The 16,258-nt window shown below is 38.3% G+C and overlaps 1 protein-coding gene across 1 annotated transcript in view; it reads left to right on the forward strand.

The window, feature by feature from the left end:
- Positions 1–16,258, forward strand: part of LOC113406226 (FERM and PDZ domain-containing protein 4-like) — a 424,444-nt gene that overhangs the window by 331,020 nt on the left and 77,166 nt on the right. The window contains exon 4 of the mRNA XM_026649600.1: positions 2,458–2,560. Within this exon, the coding sequence (XP_026505385.1) occupies positions 2,458–2,560 (103 nt within the window). The remainder of the gene's footprint in view (positions 1–2,457; positions 2,561–16,258) is intronic.

Below are 16,258 nucleotides of genomic sequence, written 5' to 3' on the forward strand. Positions count from 1 at the left end.
TTTATGAAAATGTACATTTTTACACCGCACATGCACCAATACAGAAGAACGACTAGAGGGTCTCTTCCAACATTTTATATGCTTTAAAGCTAGACTCTTTTAAGTGCTTTAAAATCCAAATGGTTAATCAGATGCTTTGAAATTTGGTGTGCCTCATGGGGGTGTGGGGTAGCATTGGTAATCCAAATTTGACCAAAAGGTTTCCCGAGTTACAGCCCTCCCTCCCCCCCCCAAAAAAAGAATCTCCTTCTGCTGCCTTATACTGTTAAGGTGAGAAGTATTAACAAAGGGATGAATCACAGACCTCTTGATTGCTGTGAACTCACTCCTCAATTAACATAACTAAGGATAATTTCATCGCAAGTCCCCACCTAAGACAAAAGAAGTTCTGGACAGGGAGGGTTGCTACCCTTTGTGAGTCATGGCTAGCAATTTTCTTCCGGGGGCAATGTAATCAAAGTATTAGTGGGGGAGGGGGGAATTAGACATGTGAATGCTTCCTGGGAGGGGAGGTGTATCAGGGGACAGAGGAGTGTGGGAACTGGGGGAGAGGAGTTTAGGGAACCAGTGATGGTATGGGGGGCAGAAATGGAGATGGATGGTATGGGAGGCAAGAGAGTTTGAGGACTCAGACAAGGGAGGCATGGCACCCCCTCAGGTCTGCCAGTGCACCCTAACTCCCTTGCACCCTGAGCTCTGCCTGTGCACTTCAATCCCCTCATCGCAACCACCCTGCAGCCTCAGCTCTGCCAATGCACCCGAACCCCCATGAACTCCACATTAGAGCCCTGCACGGGACTATTTTTAATCCTGCAATACCCACTCCTACACGCTCCCACTATTATGGCAGCAGGTCCTGTGGGACCTGCCGGATCCTGGTCCTGAGCTCTGCACTAATCGGGCACAGGGCTCTATGCCACAGCTCTGACAGTGCACCCCAACCTGCCTGAACCCCAACTCCACAGCTCTGACTGTGCACTCCAACCTGCGTGTAATGCATCTTGGGGGCACCCAGGGCTGTAAGTTTGTTGCCACATGCCTCCAGCACTCTCCTCTGTCTTTGCCCTGCAAGTTGACAGTAGATGGTTCCAAGTCCCTTCGAAGTGTCCCCTTGTGTTTTCCAGCCATTGATCCCTGGATACCCACAGAAATCCGAGATCCTCCATTCCCAAAGGAACAGTGTGCCCCAGTTTACCAGCTTTACCTTAGACCAGTGGTTCTCAACCTTTCCATACTACTATACCCCTTTGAGAGTCTGATTTGTCTTGCGTACCCCAAAGTTTCACCTCACTTAAAAACTACTTGCTTACAAAATCAGACATAAAAATACAAAAGTGCCACTGCACACTGTTACTGAAAAATTGCTTACTTTCTCATTTTTACCATATAATTATAGATCGATTGGAATATAAATACTGTACTCACATTTCTGTGTATAGTATAAAGAGCAGTATAAACAAGTGGCTGTCTGTATGAAATTTTAGTTTGTACTGACTTCGCTAGTGCTTTTGATGTAGCCTGTTGTAAAACTAGGCAAATATCTAGATGAGGTGAGGTACCCACTGGAAGACCTCTGCCTTGCACCCCAGGTTGAGAACCACTGCCTTAGACCACTGCTCCTGTATTACACACAGCACTCGAATTCATTTATAGCAAATGATGATGTCCTCCTTGCTTCTTCAGACTATTAATTCCTAACAGGAGCATATCTTTTCCTGGTCAAAAACCTAGGAAATTCAGTGGCAAATAATTATGTTAATACAAAGTTAAGGTTGAGTTGAGCAAAACTCAATCTTCTGAAAACTAGGAAATGTGCAGTTAAGGTTGCCCATTGAACTGTAACCCTACTCTCTTCCAGCACTGCCACAATATGCCCTAGTAACACACATACCTTTGCTCGGCCAACCCCACAGTTGCTGAAAATGTATAGGCTCTTCACCTCCTTTGATAACCCATTCACGCTCACCTACAGGATTGCATCTAACACTATTAGAGAACAAAAAGGAATTTCCTGGTGGTCAGAAGTTTGAGTTTTGTTCATCTCAACCTTACCACCAAGAAATCATAACCTTACATTTTAGTAGAGTTGGAAACCAAAGCTCTTGGCCGAAGCTTTCGTATCCGAGCACCTAACATTGGAGTCCCATTGTAATTCCATAGAGGCACCTAAATAAAAGTGGCCTGATTTTCAATGGTGCTGATCACCTGAAGCTCTCATTGACTCGTTGGGGAAAATCAGGTCTTGGTTATTTACATGCCTAAATATAATTTTAGGATCCTAACATCAGGCACTGTGGTATGTACATTTAGGTTGTTAGCTTTCTGGTGAGGGGGTATTATCAGCAAAGTGCTTTAGACCTCCAAGCCAAACCATATCTAATACCTGCACAATAGAGGAGGCTGTCCATGTGTTTATAATGGTCTACTAACCTGTGCTTATTTCTCACTTTTCTCCAGGCGGCCCCTCTGAAGGAAAACTTATACCAGGAGATCAGATCATAATGATTAATGATGAACCAGTCAGCACTGCTCCAAGGGAGAGAGTCATCGACCTTGTCAGGTAGTTGATGCCTTCGTCCTACCAAATAAACCATGAGCCCCTTGGCTTACTGCCAGTACAGTCACTTTGCCTTCTCAGAGCAGAGAAAGTGGAAAATAATGTTACTGAGCTTATAACAAATGTTGGTGGAATTGTGTATTACTGACGGGAAATTTCCTTACATATATACTGCGGGAGTATGAATAAATGTGAAAAAATATATTAAAGCACCTCCAAAAGAGCTGGTGGTTGAAGGACAAGTTACCTTGATGATTAAGGGTTGTATCATATGCAGGGCTCGAAAAACCCACTCCTCTGGTTGCTTGGGTAAGGGAAATGTTGGAACAGGTTGGCGAGTTGACTGGGACAGGGTACAGAGAATCTGGCATTTTTGGCTTCTTCCCTGAGGAGTGAGTTGTGGGGACAATCCTTAGAGCAGAGTAGTCCAGGTGGTTGCTGCTTTACACTGTTTTTCAGGACAGTATTGGAGTGGGACTAAAGAGAGAACAGAGTAGCCTAGGATATGGGGCTCTCTTACCTTCAGGGTTGGGGAAGGCAGGAAGAGGTGAGCCTGTGAGTGGATAGGTGCATATATGTGTCTGTGGGGAGGAGGGGGGAGGGGCTTTTGGGTAGTGCATGCTTGAGTGGACGGCATGTGAGTTTGTGTGAGTAGGTGTGTGTTGGGTGGGTGAGTGTGAGGAATGAGGGGGATAAATTATAAAAAGTACAAGACAGGGAGAAGGAGGGAAAGAAGTTAGAGAACAGAAGACACGGTAGGAAAAGAAAGATGAAGTTTATTGTGGGGTGGAGAAAGAGAGAAGGAAAAGAGGAAACAACACACAAAGATGCAATATGATGTATAGTGGTGGGGAAAAAAGTAGAGTGAAGCCATAGAGATAAAAGAAAGCATAACAAAACTCAGGAGCTGGAGTAAGTTAGAGTATGTTTTAACAAGTTTATTAAGTTTATTAAATAGAAAGTTGATTGGCAATAAATATAGTACATAGTTGTTTTAAACGTCAGAGGCATGACTCTTAGAGGGCAGTGTGTCATATGTATTATTTTCACTTGGGCTAGTACGCTTTTTCCTTGGGCTAGCTGGTGTCAGGGGAAATTTCAGGATCTGATTGTATACATTTTTTGGCTGATAGGTCCTTCTCTCCAAATGTGGCAACCACCAATGTTGAAAGTAAATTGCCCGTGACACTTTTCTAAAAGAGTCAGTTCTGAATTTCAATTTATGAACTTCTACAACAGCTGTGATTCTCTGCGATGATGCAGATCACAATACATAGGATGAAGCGCATGAGAGTTGGGGGCAAAGTGTTCTCAGTCAAGGGGATCTGGCTGTGGAATAAAACTTCTATAGGAGACTGGGTGACTCAAAAGTTTACCATCTTTAGGAAATGCGGCATACCTTCCTTTTCAAAAATTATTTTCTACCATAGCAAGAAAGATACCCACAACAGTGACATGACAACCCTGAAAAATAAAAGAAAGTAAAAAACTGTAACAAACAACTGAACCAACAAATAAAAACAATTCCTAAAGCAGAGATTTATCACAAAAAGTGTTAAAGTCTCTATGGGGTCCATTTAGGAACTTTGCTATTGCTATTGATTTTATGTGGAAGCACTCAGATATTACAGTGATGGGTGGCAGTATGAAACAGATAGATAGTTTTATGTAGCATAAAGGCATCCCAAAGAAGTTTCAATGACCAGTTAAATACTATCATGTTGTAGTTTATATTCTTTTCGTGATTGTTTGGGATGTATAACACGTAAGTCCCATTATCAACAGTGGGATACAGCCCCATCTCCCTCCCCTGGTGTCAGTAATTTACAGTAATAGGAAAAATAGACTGTCTAATTAGGATTGAGGCAAATTGGGTCTAAATATGAGGGCGGTCCCTCTGTGAAGGGGAATTGAGAAGCTGATCCATGTTGAATATGAAAGTAATACTCTTTGATCATATTGACTCTTTAGGTAGTGTCTTGGCTATGCTACTGTAAACAATCCTTTAAGTGTTGTTGAATTCCATCTTTTCATGGTGCTTTCCTTGTAGTTGAATTGTATCACTGCTCTCTACGTGTGCCTATCTCTGGGACTTTGTCAGAAGTTGCCTTTTCTTTGATGAGTTTCTCAAAGGGCTGTATTAGCAGTATGTACATCATTCCACATAAAGAGCTTATCATCATTTCAACGCGGACATCTGGAATGATTAGACAAGGCATGCAGTCACCACATCATGGCAGAAGCAGTTCACTGCGCCAGTACAGTAGTGCATCGCTTCCATACCGTATCTAACCCAAGGTCATTCTTGGGTCGGACACATTCATATCTTTGAAAGCGATGCTTTGTCTCAGTTTGCAGCGCAGACAGAGGAAATTTTGAAATCTTGCTTTCTGACTGGTAGGCATATGTCTGCAGTCAGTGATGGGTAAGCTCTCTTCCCAGAGAAGGATATATATAAAAAAGATATAACCACATAATATTGCAGGAGTGGGGGAATGGGGGGGGGGAGGATGCATGACCTCATTGTATACTGCAGATCAGGTATAAGAACTGCTTAGCATTAGCTATGTGAAAGTTGCTTCTATCCAACCCTGCCAGGAAGCTTAGTGCAAAACCAAGAAAGGATTTGCTTTTATAGTTGTAGAGAATGGAAGAAAAAAATCAGTCTCATTTGAAAATATAGCCGTCTTGTGCCAATATAGAATAAAGCTTTAAAAGTGTTTTAACACAACGATAAAATGTTTTAAACTGAAATATGGGCAGGACTCAACGTTTCAAACAAAAGTATATAAAAATTAGAGTTGTCAAGCCAAGTCTTGAATATTATATCAGAGTATAGATTCTTTTTAATTTCTAATTGCATACTAATCAAATTCAAGTAAATGTAATGGGGAAATTTCTTTGTGAGAACAGTATTGTTATTGAAGAGAACATCAAAATGGGGATATTGATTAAATGTAACTTTAAATTCAAAGAAAGAAAAGATTTATACTTCAGAATCCACACCAAAAAATGGTATCTGAATTGTGATGAAATTATATAGCTGTCTTTTCCCATTCTGCCATTAGAAAAGACCACTTTCCCAACCAGTAAATTTGCGGCATTTGTTTCCTCAAAATTGCCAGGGGCTACCGTTTTGCTTCACTTGCTTTCCTTTGCAGTGGGTGCTATTAGTGCCAAAGCTCCTCATTAACTTTTTCCTTCCTATGTGATGCAAAATGAGTAGAAAATTATTGTGATATACGGTGCACCAGCTTTAGTAAAGGGTGGAGGAGATACACTTAGTAGTATGAATGTTTGCACTGTTTCATCACTGTATCTCTTCATGAAAGCTTAATATTTTATTACATGACTTGGGGGGCATTTTAGAACTGGTTACATTAAAACTGGTAAAGATGTTAACCTTCCCATAAACTGCCTAACTCTGCAGTGAAGCAACATCTGGGTAGTTAAGAGGTTTCTCATCAGAGACACAGTAAAGGATTTTTTTGTTTATTTGTTTTTAAGTAGTCTGTAAATTGAGGAATACTATTGCTAGGCTGTGAGGTCTAGAGATTAGCAAGGATATACATTATATAATAATGAACTGTGTCTGTAGTTTATTCTCATCCATCTCATTTTCCTTGATTCCTGCTTTACTAGTAACATTTAATTAAAGTCCAGGTCATCACTGAAACCCACAGTTGCAGAGATATTGGTAGTGCATGGTTTGCAATTGTAACATGTAAGCTCTCATTATCTCTGGTAATGTTCAATGGGTTTGGGGCTGTATTCTACTCAGTTGAGCTATTTCAAGGAAGAGACACAGCAGTCATGTTTATAATATATCCTAAAAAAGGCAGGTCACATTTTTATGAATAACTGGTGGTTGCATTTTAAAAGGGGTCTCTTCAGGAGCAAATTAGGGAAAATTGGGAAAAGGAGATGACTTGAAAACAAGTTCATTTGTAAATGTATCACTAATATCTAGGCAAGGAGCAGGCAAACTGAATACCAAATAGAGTAAGATCTATTTAAAGAACAGACTGTGCAACATTGTAGCAGTAGCTGCAGATCTTGTTTTTATTATACAGCTGATACAAATGCTGTGACTCTTAAATTCATCACAGAATAATTAGCTATCTCCCATACTAGGGGATAGCTTTAATGTCAACGCAGATTTTTGTGTGTTTGAAGGAGATGAACTGTGTGAACCTAAACATGTTATATGGTATAGAAATTAATTGCTGACTAAATGCTTGAAGTCCTTGGAGCCTCTGTAGTATTACATTTCTCAGCAACATTTCTTATTTTTATTAATTAATTTAAAACTTGCATCACCACAGGTAAACAAGTCAATATAGCCAACTCAGTTTTATCACGGTTAGGTAAATATTTTTTAATGAGTCATTTGTCTCCTAATGTAATGTGTATGTATGTAAGGTGTGTGTGTGTGTGTATTATGCATGTATGTTATGTAAATATTTTGAAAATGTTAATATTTAGGAAGTATGTGTGTTTTATATGTATGTACATATATTTTATATACACATATACTCATTCTAAGATTGGCAAATTAAAGTATTTTGAATTAGCAATATGTTTTAATGACGTTTACAATGTCTGTGACCCAAGGCACCCCTGTACTCACACCCTACACACTCCTGCAATAATATTTGTTCAAAATATGCCTTCTGAGGTATCATTTGAAAACTAACAACACAGTGGAATATATGTAACAACAATTTCATTGTGAAATATATGTAACAACATTATGTGTAAAGATATAAACTCTCTCTCTGTAATGTTACTAGGACATGTTTAAGACCAGACAGCCTAACATAGGTAAAGGTGATAAACAGGTTTGCCCTAGACAAAGCAACAAGTTTTTACCTCAATTACTTATTAGCAGTAAACAAAGCCATCAAGCTAAACTAGCTGGGTTTATACTGAACTCCAGAGACAGAGAATTAACATGTCTCGTGCATCCCAGACAGACACAAGAGACTGAATCGCCAGGAGGCTTTCCTGACTTTTAAGACAAAGACAATTCCTTTGGGAATATAAGGGACAGAGAGAGACTCCATCTTGATCCTTCACCTTAAAGAGATAGAAACCAAGCAATTTGTTCTCTGTGATTGGTTCTGGCCACGTTGGCCAGTAAAAAGATGAAAAGACTGTGGATGAGGAAAAAATATCTTGAAAAAAGATGGTATCCTGCTAGATGAAGTTTTAAACTTTTAGATGTGTGTTTTCACTTTTATTTGTTTAAACAACGAGGAGTCCTTGTGGCACCATAGAGACTAACAAATTTAGTTGGGCATAAACTTTCATGGGCTAAAACCCACTTCATCAGATATGGAGTGAAAAATACAGTAGGCAGGTATAAATATACAGCACATGAAAAGATGGGAGTTGCCTTACCAAGTGGGGGGTCAGTGCTAACGAGGCCAATTCAATCAAGGTGGATGTGGCCCATTCCCAACAGTTGACAAGAAGGGGTGAATATCAACAGAGGGAAAATTACTTTTTGTTGTGCTAACAAGGCCAATTCAATCAGGGTGGATGTGGCCCATTCCCAACAGTTGACAAGAAGGTGTGAATATCATCAGGGGGGGAATTAATTTTTGTAGTGACCCAGCCACTCCCAGTCTTTATTTAGGCCTAATTTGATGGTGTCAAGTTTGCAAATTAATTCCAGTTCTGCAGTTTCACATTGAAGTCTGTTTTTGAAGGTTTTTTTGTTGAAGGATGGCCACTTTTAAGTCTGTTATTGAATGTCCAGGGCTGTCTCTATCTTTATTCTTTTATTTGATATCATTTAATCCATGCTCTTTAATAAACTTGTTTTGCTTTCATTATAAATCATCAGTGTTGGGTAAATTCCGTAAAGTGTGTGCTTCTAGTAAGCTGACAGGTTGTAGAAGCAGAGACTCTAATACTTTTTCTGTGAGGGTCTTGTGAGAGGGACTGGTCCCTACAATAGGACAATTTTGGGGCTAATTCAGGGCTGGAAGGGTTTTAAGGTTAGCCTGCGTTTGGGTAACCTGGTTGTGCAAAGCCAGGGTGAGTCTTGTCAACTGCTAGGAAGCTGTTGGGACCAGAGCTCTGAACCAAAGCTACACAGCCACAAGACACCCAGAATTACTTGGCAGACCTTAATGCCTTACTGGCCTGGGTGAACCCAAAATGTCACAGTGACACATAAACATTTTCACCCAATATAACAAACTCCACCTCTGCTGAATAAAAATAAAGTTTGGCTATTAAAGGATTTGATAACAGCACTCTTTGCTTTAATACCACTGTAAATGTAAAAATTATTTCCTTTTATTAAAGTGGGCCTCCAGTTCTTTCCACAAATAGTCTGTTTTTTTCCTATTGCAAAACTCACTCATAGATCATTGTTTGTTTCTTGTTTCAGTAGTGTTTTCTTGGGGTTATTTTTCTTGGTATTTGGATGTTTTATTAGAGGAAAACGTATTATTTTCACGTTAGAAAAAAGATGGGGTCTCTGAGACTAATTTACTGCTGTAATAACAGTATTTCAGTTGTTGCAGTATTCCACGAAAAGACTAATTGCAAATTGGAACAACTGAGGATAGTTCAATCCATAATGTGATGTCAGCCCTATTTCATATTTAAGAGAAGTGACTGAAAACCACTTCTGAAGTAACCATTGCCTTGGCAAATTAGCATATCCTGCAGCATAAAGATCTGGAAGGTTCTTTCCCTGTAATTTTACAATTTCTTTTTCTCTCTAATTTTACAATTAAAGAAGGTGCATATTGCATTTAATCACTACCATGGGATTTAAATACAGGATGCATCTTCTTTATCCATCTACCCATCATGGCTGAACATGCACACTGCTATGGAGTTTCACTTGATAGACTGTATGTACTCGCTTGATGGATATGGATGTCACTCTATCGTGGCAGGTAAAAAGAGATTCTTTCTTCAACAACAACATAGCAAAATAAATAAAATCAAATATAGTCAAGTACTACCATATATTTCTCCAAGATATTACATATCAACCAAGACATTTGAAATCTACTTTTTCCAGTAGATCACATGTATGTTAAGTCAGTATTTCAGTAAACCAGTGCTTGTGGATTATTACTCTAGCCTAGTATTTGTAAGTATAAGCGTGCTATATATATGTGTCTGCGTGATGGTATTGTACTTGTAGCTCAGTGGATAAATCCAATAGCACCAGGTACTACATGTTTTGTTTCAGTGTTTGGTGTGAACCATCACTGTTCTGAGCCTTTGAGATTTAGTATTGAACGTGTTAGAGAACTCACAGATAGAAGGGGTGAAACCCATTGAAGTCAGTGGATGTTTTGCCTTTGACTTCAAAGGGACAAAGATTTTTACATAATGGGCGCCTCGAGTCAAGTCGACTGAGAATAGAACTGGGAGTCAGGACACTGGGGTTCAATTCCTGACTGGCTCTGTGAGATTAGAGACATCACATAAGCCGCTTGATCACGTTAGCCTCAGTTGGTCATCTGTAAAATGGGTTTAAAAATGGTTACCCCCCTTGTTAAAGCTCCTTAAGAGCTAAAGATGGGGAAATCATCTAAAGTATTATTTGTTATTATTAAAAACTAAGATCAACTATGGAAGTTCTTTTTTTTTTAAGTAATTATGTCTGAAAAGAAATGCACACACATTCACACCTACCTTTAAAGAGCAGTAAACTGACCTACTCTATAAAGATTTGGGCACAAGCAGTGAACAAAGTGAAATGCAATAATCAAAATGTTCAGAACATGATCCCTTTATTCCTTTATTTTTATAAGTCCTCTTTCAAATTTATCAGGCTGGATATTTTGTAAAACCAGCAAATTGTCAGTAACTAACTCTGACCTTTTCAAAATTCCTGGGTTTGATGTGTCATCCAAATGAAGTATTATGCCTCAGGTTACATCATCATGCCATGTTACTCTTTGGAAAGAAGAATTATCGCTGATAAATTTCAGGTCAGCTATTCAGTAACAAATTGCTATATGGTTAGTGAACACTATAGTTAGGACAAGGAGATGTGAAATGGCTGTGCTAAGAGCAAAGAAATTGTGCAAAATGACTTTTTTGGATGGAACCAATAAGGATAGCTTTTATCTTTCCGGTCTGATGGAAGCTGACTTACCACTTACCTGAAATTTAGACAAAATTAAATCTTACTGGGAATATGTAAAAATAATAAAATGCAGAAAACTAAGATTAAGATGCTTTAGAATCAATGGGACAAGCTGAAAGTCTGATTTTATTGTCTTTCTCTCTCCTTGTTGTGCTTTGATAAAATCTACATGGTAGTTAATCAGGTTTTGGGGATCCCTCAACATGTACATGTAACGAAGCATCAGAAGATGGTAGAATGTCTGATCTCTCTATTGATCAGGATACACTGGCAAGTGAATGACAGACATGGGTGGATTTAAGCAAGTGTAGTTTCTGAAACTATTTTTGTTTCCTTTTTAAAAATGAACTAGTTTTCATGTCAATGGTGTATCTTTAAGGGCCACATTTCCAAAAGTGCACATATTTTTCACAGACCCATCTTAATTGTACAAATGCAGAATGTGTGCATACAAGTCAAGGACTTGCTGCTCACCTGCCGGTGTGTAAAACCCAAACTTTCACATGTGCATCAAGTATTGTCTGAGTACTTTTTGCTCATGCTTATGAATTTTTTGCTTTACAATCAAAATGAAGTACTTCTCATGCCAATTCTTAGAGCTGGTCCAGAAATTGTTGTAAAAATATTTTCTTGCTTTTCAATGGACATTTTTTTGCCAAAATTTTCTGACAAGTTCTACCAATTAACCAGACAGACAGAACCCAGAGAACTGCCAAAAGGGTTAAGCATATAAAGACAGATTTTTAAAGGTATTTAGGTATTTGATTTCAATAAGAGTTAGATGCCTAATTACCTTTTAAAAATTTGGACCATAATTGAATTTCAGTGGCCAAAAAGGATGAATTCCCAGTTAAGGCAAATGATAGAAAGAAAAAAGGAGTAGCAAATACAAATGGTCAAAAATAGACTCCTTGTAAGAGAAAAGATTTGCTGAAACCTTCTAAAGGCACTCACCATGGAGTCTGCCAGACATTTGAGATAGAGAAGACAAGAATCCAACTGTGAAAGTCCTACGTTCAGCCCAAACCTGTCTTTATATTGGGAGTGATGATAGACTTGCTCCAGTTGATAATACATTTCAATAATGGAAAAAAGGGTAAGAGAAACCAAATTTGAGCTTGTGCGTGTTTTTTTTCTTCTTAGTCAGTTTCCAAAGTTGATATTCTCTAGCTATTTGACTTTCTACTTGCGCTGACATGTTCCAGCCTCCACTGGACTAGAGGAAGCAGCAGCAGCAATAACAGGGAAACGTTTAGTCAGATTTTATTTCATACAGAGTGTCTCCCTCAGGGATTCAGTATTCTTACTTTGTCTTCATATTATACCTTATATAAAATAAGAATTTCAAAAATCAAACCTCAGAGATGGAACCCAAAATGCAATAAAAACTGACAGCTTCTCCCCACAGGCAGATTTGCTGTACAGTGTGTAGCTAGTAACAGTATGTGATGAAATGTAAACTGTTTTGTTAGTTCTTGTACTTCTTTCCACAGGCTGGAGGCTCTGAACTATTTTACCTTCTCTATAACAAAAAATCATTTTAGTCCATTGATTTCACTCTTATTTCCAGTAATTCAGTTTAATTAAACCAGAAGGCTCAGTGAAATCCAAGTTTGTACAGATTACAGGTCAAACAATAAAGAACTCAAGAGAGGCAAAGGTCTTGTCACCTCCTACTGCGAGATGTTACCACAGTACGACATCCACTTTTCTTTTAACTTTTCAGCAGGTCTTCTAGTCAGACCTCAGTGCACAAAAAAGACATCTCTTTTTCTCGGGGGGGATGGTAACATTGGCTGAACATTCTTGTGTTTTTATACTTTACTTAAAGAAATAGGAGCCATGAGGCTAAATCCCTGTAGTGAAATTTTCACTCCATCCATTCTGTTTCTCTTCAATGTTTTTTTTTTTCCTGTGCATCACTACAATATGTCTGACCTCATGGTTTAAAAAAATTGTTAATATTGTCTGCCCAAAACTTTAAAGAGAATAACAACAAGTCTTAGTTTTAGAAGACAGCTCAAAATATTAAAACCACTTGATCAATCTGTTTTGCTCTCCAGATACTCCTGAATTCTTTAGCTTATGAACAAATCTGTGCCCTTTTCTGCTTTTTTCACTGTGTTTTTGACAATGTGTGTTTTTAAAGTTGGCCTTTTAGACTAAAAATAGTCTCCCTCCCTCTCCCCACCCATTCCTCTCATGCTCTTTCTCTGAAATTTCTGCTTGTATCAAAAGCCTTTGAATTAAATATTGGTACAAATAAATTAGTAGTTTTATTAAGTCATAAGATAATTGAAACTATTTATGAATGTACCATAGCAACCATGATCATATGACATTTTCATTTGAGCGACTGTGCAGCAGACTTGCTGAGGTCAGCAGTCATTCACATAATTGGCACAGAATCAAAGAAGGAAATAAGCTGTATATTGAAACCAGCAAATGGAAGAAAGATAGGCAAGCTCCTTTTAAGCATTATTTTTCTGGAAAAAAAAGAGGCAACATATTCTCATGTTTAAGTATCTAGATCCTATTCAGTGTATTAGGCATGTTTACAGTATGCTAATATAATTTTCAATTTTGTTCTCTATAGAACAAATACTGTATCATAAATATGTTGTGTGTGTGTGTATATATATATGTAAAAATACATACAGAGAGATGGGAATATGACTGTGTGACATGGCATATAAAGGTTTTATCAGCATAACTTTGGTATGCATCCATTGCTCGTAAGTAGCAAAACCCCAAGGTTATGCAGGTTATCCCAAGTGAAAACTAATTAAACCTTTTTTGCCATCTCATATCACATGTATTGTGTTCATGCCATAGATGTGTTACAGGAAAAACTATTTTGTAGGCTTTTGAATATTTATTGGAACTATTTTTGTATCCGTTTTCTGATAAAGTCAAGGGCCTTAATTAGCATGAGGCCAATTGACCTCAGAGAGCGTTAGAATGACCTAAAATTGTTACACGTAAAAAATTACAAACTTTGAAATCTGTCATCTTGAGTCCTTCCACTGGTAGCAGCACTTGGTGTGTGTCCCGTTGGGAAGCTGGGAATTCCCCCTTCAAAGAAGCTTAAACTATTTAATTTATCCAAGAGAATGTTAAGGGGTGACGTGATCACAATCTACAAGTATTTATGTGGTTATTTAATCCAACAGAAAAAGGCATAACAAGATCCAATGTTTGGAAGCACTGGGAAGATGGGAATTTCCCTTTTCCAATGAGATAAAGCTCTTATTTCAAATCCAAGTTAGTCATGTATGGAAAATCTGTCTCTGGTCTGGGACTGAATCTAGTCCATCCTAGGCACTAAGCTGGAATAATTTTGGCAAAAATTCCGTATATTAGCCGAGGAGGAAGCAATGTTTCTCTGGCAAGTTACTTTTCAAAAATGGGGTTGAAACTGCGTAGGGGTTGTGACTATTAGAATAAATCCTGGGGTATACTGATTAATGGGCAGATTGCAGGTGAGGAAATCAAAAGTGCATGATAAATTTATCACATGCCTCTGTAGATTTATCAAATGATTATTACCTCCACATGTAGATAGATAGGTAGATTAGATTAGGCTCCTAAATCCATATTAAATAGCCTGATTTTCAAAGTACTTAGACCCTCATGAGATACCATAGAATATATCTACCCGTGCGACTGCACTTTATGTTCACAAATTGCTTCCTATTCTATAGTTATAACTTTTGCTTATTAGGTTAAATAGACAAGTGTACAAATAGACACAAATCATAACAAAAATACAAATTACAATGTGTTAATGATGTACACAATGGCTTTCTTAAAAACCCAAAATCATTCAGTGACTAATTTTTAAATTTTGGTTTAGAATATTGCAATGTTATAGATGCATAAATGTAGGGATTAATTTACCTTTTGAAGTCTGACAGGTTTCAGAGTGGTAGCCTTGTTAGTCTGTAACAGCAAAAAGAACGAGGAGTACTTGTGGCACCTTAGAGACTAACAAATGTATTTGGGCATAAGCTTTCGTGGGCTAAAACCCACTTCATCGGATGCATGGAGTGGAAAATTCAGTAGGAAGATATATATATACAGAGAACATGAAAAAATGGGGGTTGCCATACCAACTATAAGAAGACTAATCAATTAAGGTGGGCTATTATCAGCAGGAGAAAAAAAACTTTTGTAGTGATAAGCAGGATGGCCCATTTCTAACAGTTGACAAGAAGGTGTGAGTAATAGTAGGGGGAAAATTAGCATGGGGAAATAGTTTTTACTTTGTGTAATGACCCATCCACTCCCAGTCTTTATTCAAGCCTAATTTAATGGTGTCCAGTTTCCAAATTAATTCCAATTCTGCAGTTTCTCGTTAGAGTCTGTTTTTTTGTTGGAGAATTGAGACTTTTAGGTCTGTAATTGAGTGACCAGAGAGGTTGAAGTGTTCTACGACTGGTTTTGGAATGTTATAATTCTTGATGTCTGATTTGTGTCCATTTATTCTTTTGGGTAGAGACTGTCCGGTCTGGCCAATGTACATGGCAGAGGGGCATTGCTGGCACATGATGCCATATATCACATTGGTAGATGTGCAGGTGAACGAGCCCCTGATGGCATGGCTGATGTGATTAGGTCCTATGATGATGTCCCTTGAATAGATATGTGGACAGAGTTGGCAACGGACTTTGTTGCAAGGATAGGTTCCTGGGTTAGTGTTTTTATTGTGTGGTGTGTGGTTGCTGGTGAGTATTTGCTTCAGGTTGGGGGGGCTGTCTGTGAGCGAGGACTGGCCTGTCTCCCAAGATCTGTGAGAGTGAGGGATCGTCCTTCAGGATAGGTTGTAGATCCTTGATGATGCGCTGGAGAGGTTTTAGTTGGGGGCTGAACCTCCCTGGTCACTCAGTTACAGACCTAAAAGTTGCAATTCTCCAACAAAAATTTTTTTTTCCACTGCATGCATCCGATGAAGTGGGTTTTAGCCCACGAAAGCTTATGCCCAAATACATTTGTTAGTCTCTAAGGTGCCACAAGTACTCCTCGTTCTTTTGAAGTCTGTGTGTATCATGATTAAATATTGTTTTATGATATATGTTGTATTTGTGTAAAAATATTTTATCACAGTGAGCTACATTTTAGTTACAACATAATGGAAAATTAAATTTAATTGAAATTGCAATATTTTACAGGAGAAGATCAATTTCAGTGAAATTTTCCCCTGGGAAAATAGAAACAAAGCATCTCTGGTGCAGCTAAGTCAAAGGGGGAGATCCTGGGTACAATCAGAGATGTACTACAGCTGAGGAGAGGGGCCTATAGGGGAGAATAAAGCATGAGGTAGTAAGGCGGGTGAGGATGCAGATCAATGTAGAACTGATCTGAAACAAAACTGTGTTTTAGGTCAACAAACCAAAATATTTCTATATTTTCAAATTGAATTTTTTTAAACTCTTTTCCTTATACAAACAGTTTTAATATTTCAACATTTTTTCTCCTTTTGGAACAAAACAAGTGTTGAAATATCAGAGTTTCCTAGGGGACAGAAATTCCATTTTGCAACTGTTCTAGTCTTAATCTGCCTTTATTATATA

The sequence above is a fragment of the Terrapene carolina genome, unplaced genomic scaffold (genome assembly GCF_002925995.2).
Source record: "Terrapene carolina triunguis isolate 2854851 unplaced genomic scaffold, T_m_triunguis-2.0 Scaffold23, whole genome shotgun sequence".
Classification (NCBI taxonomy): Eukaryota; Metazoa; Chordata; order Testudines; family Emydidae; genus Terrapene; species Terrapene triunguis.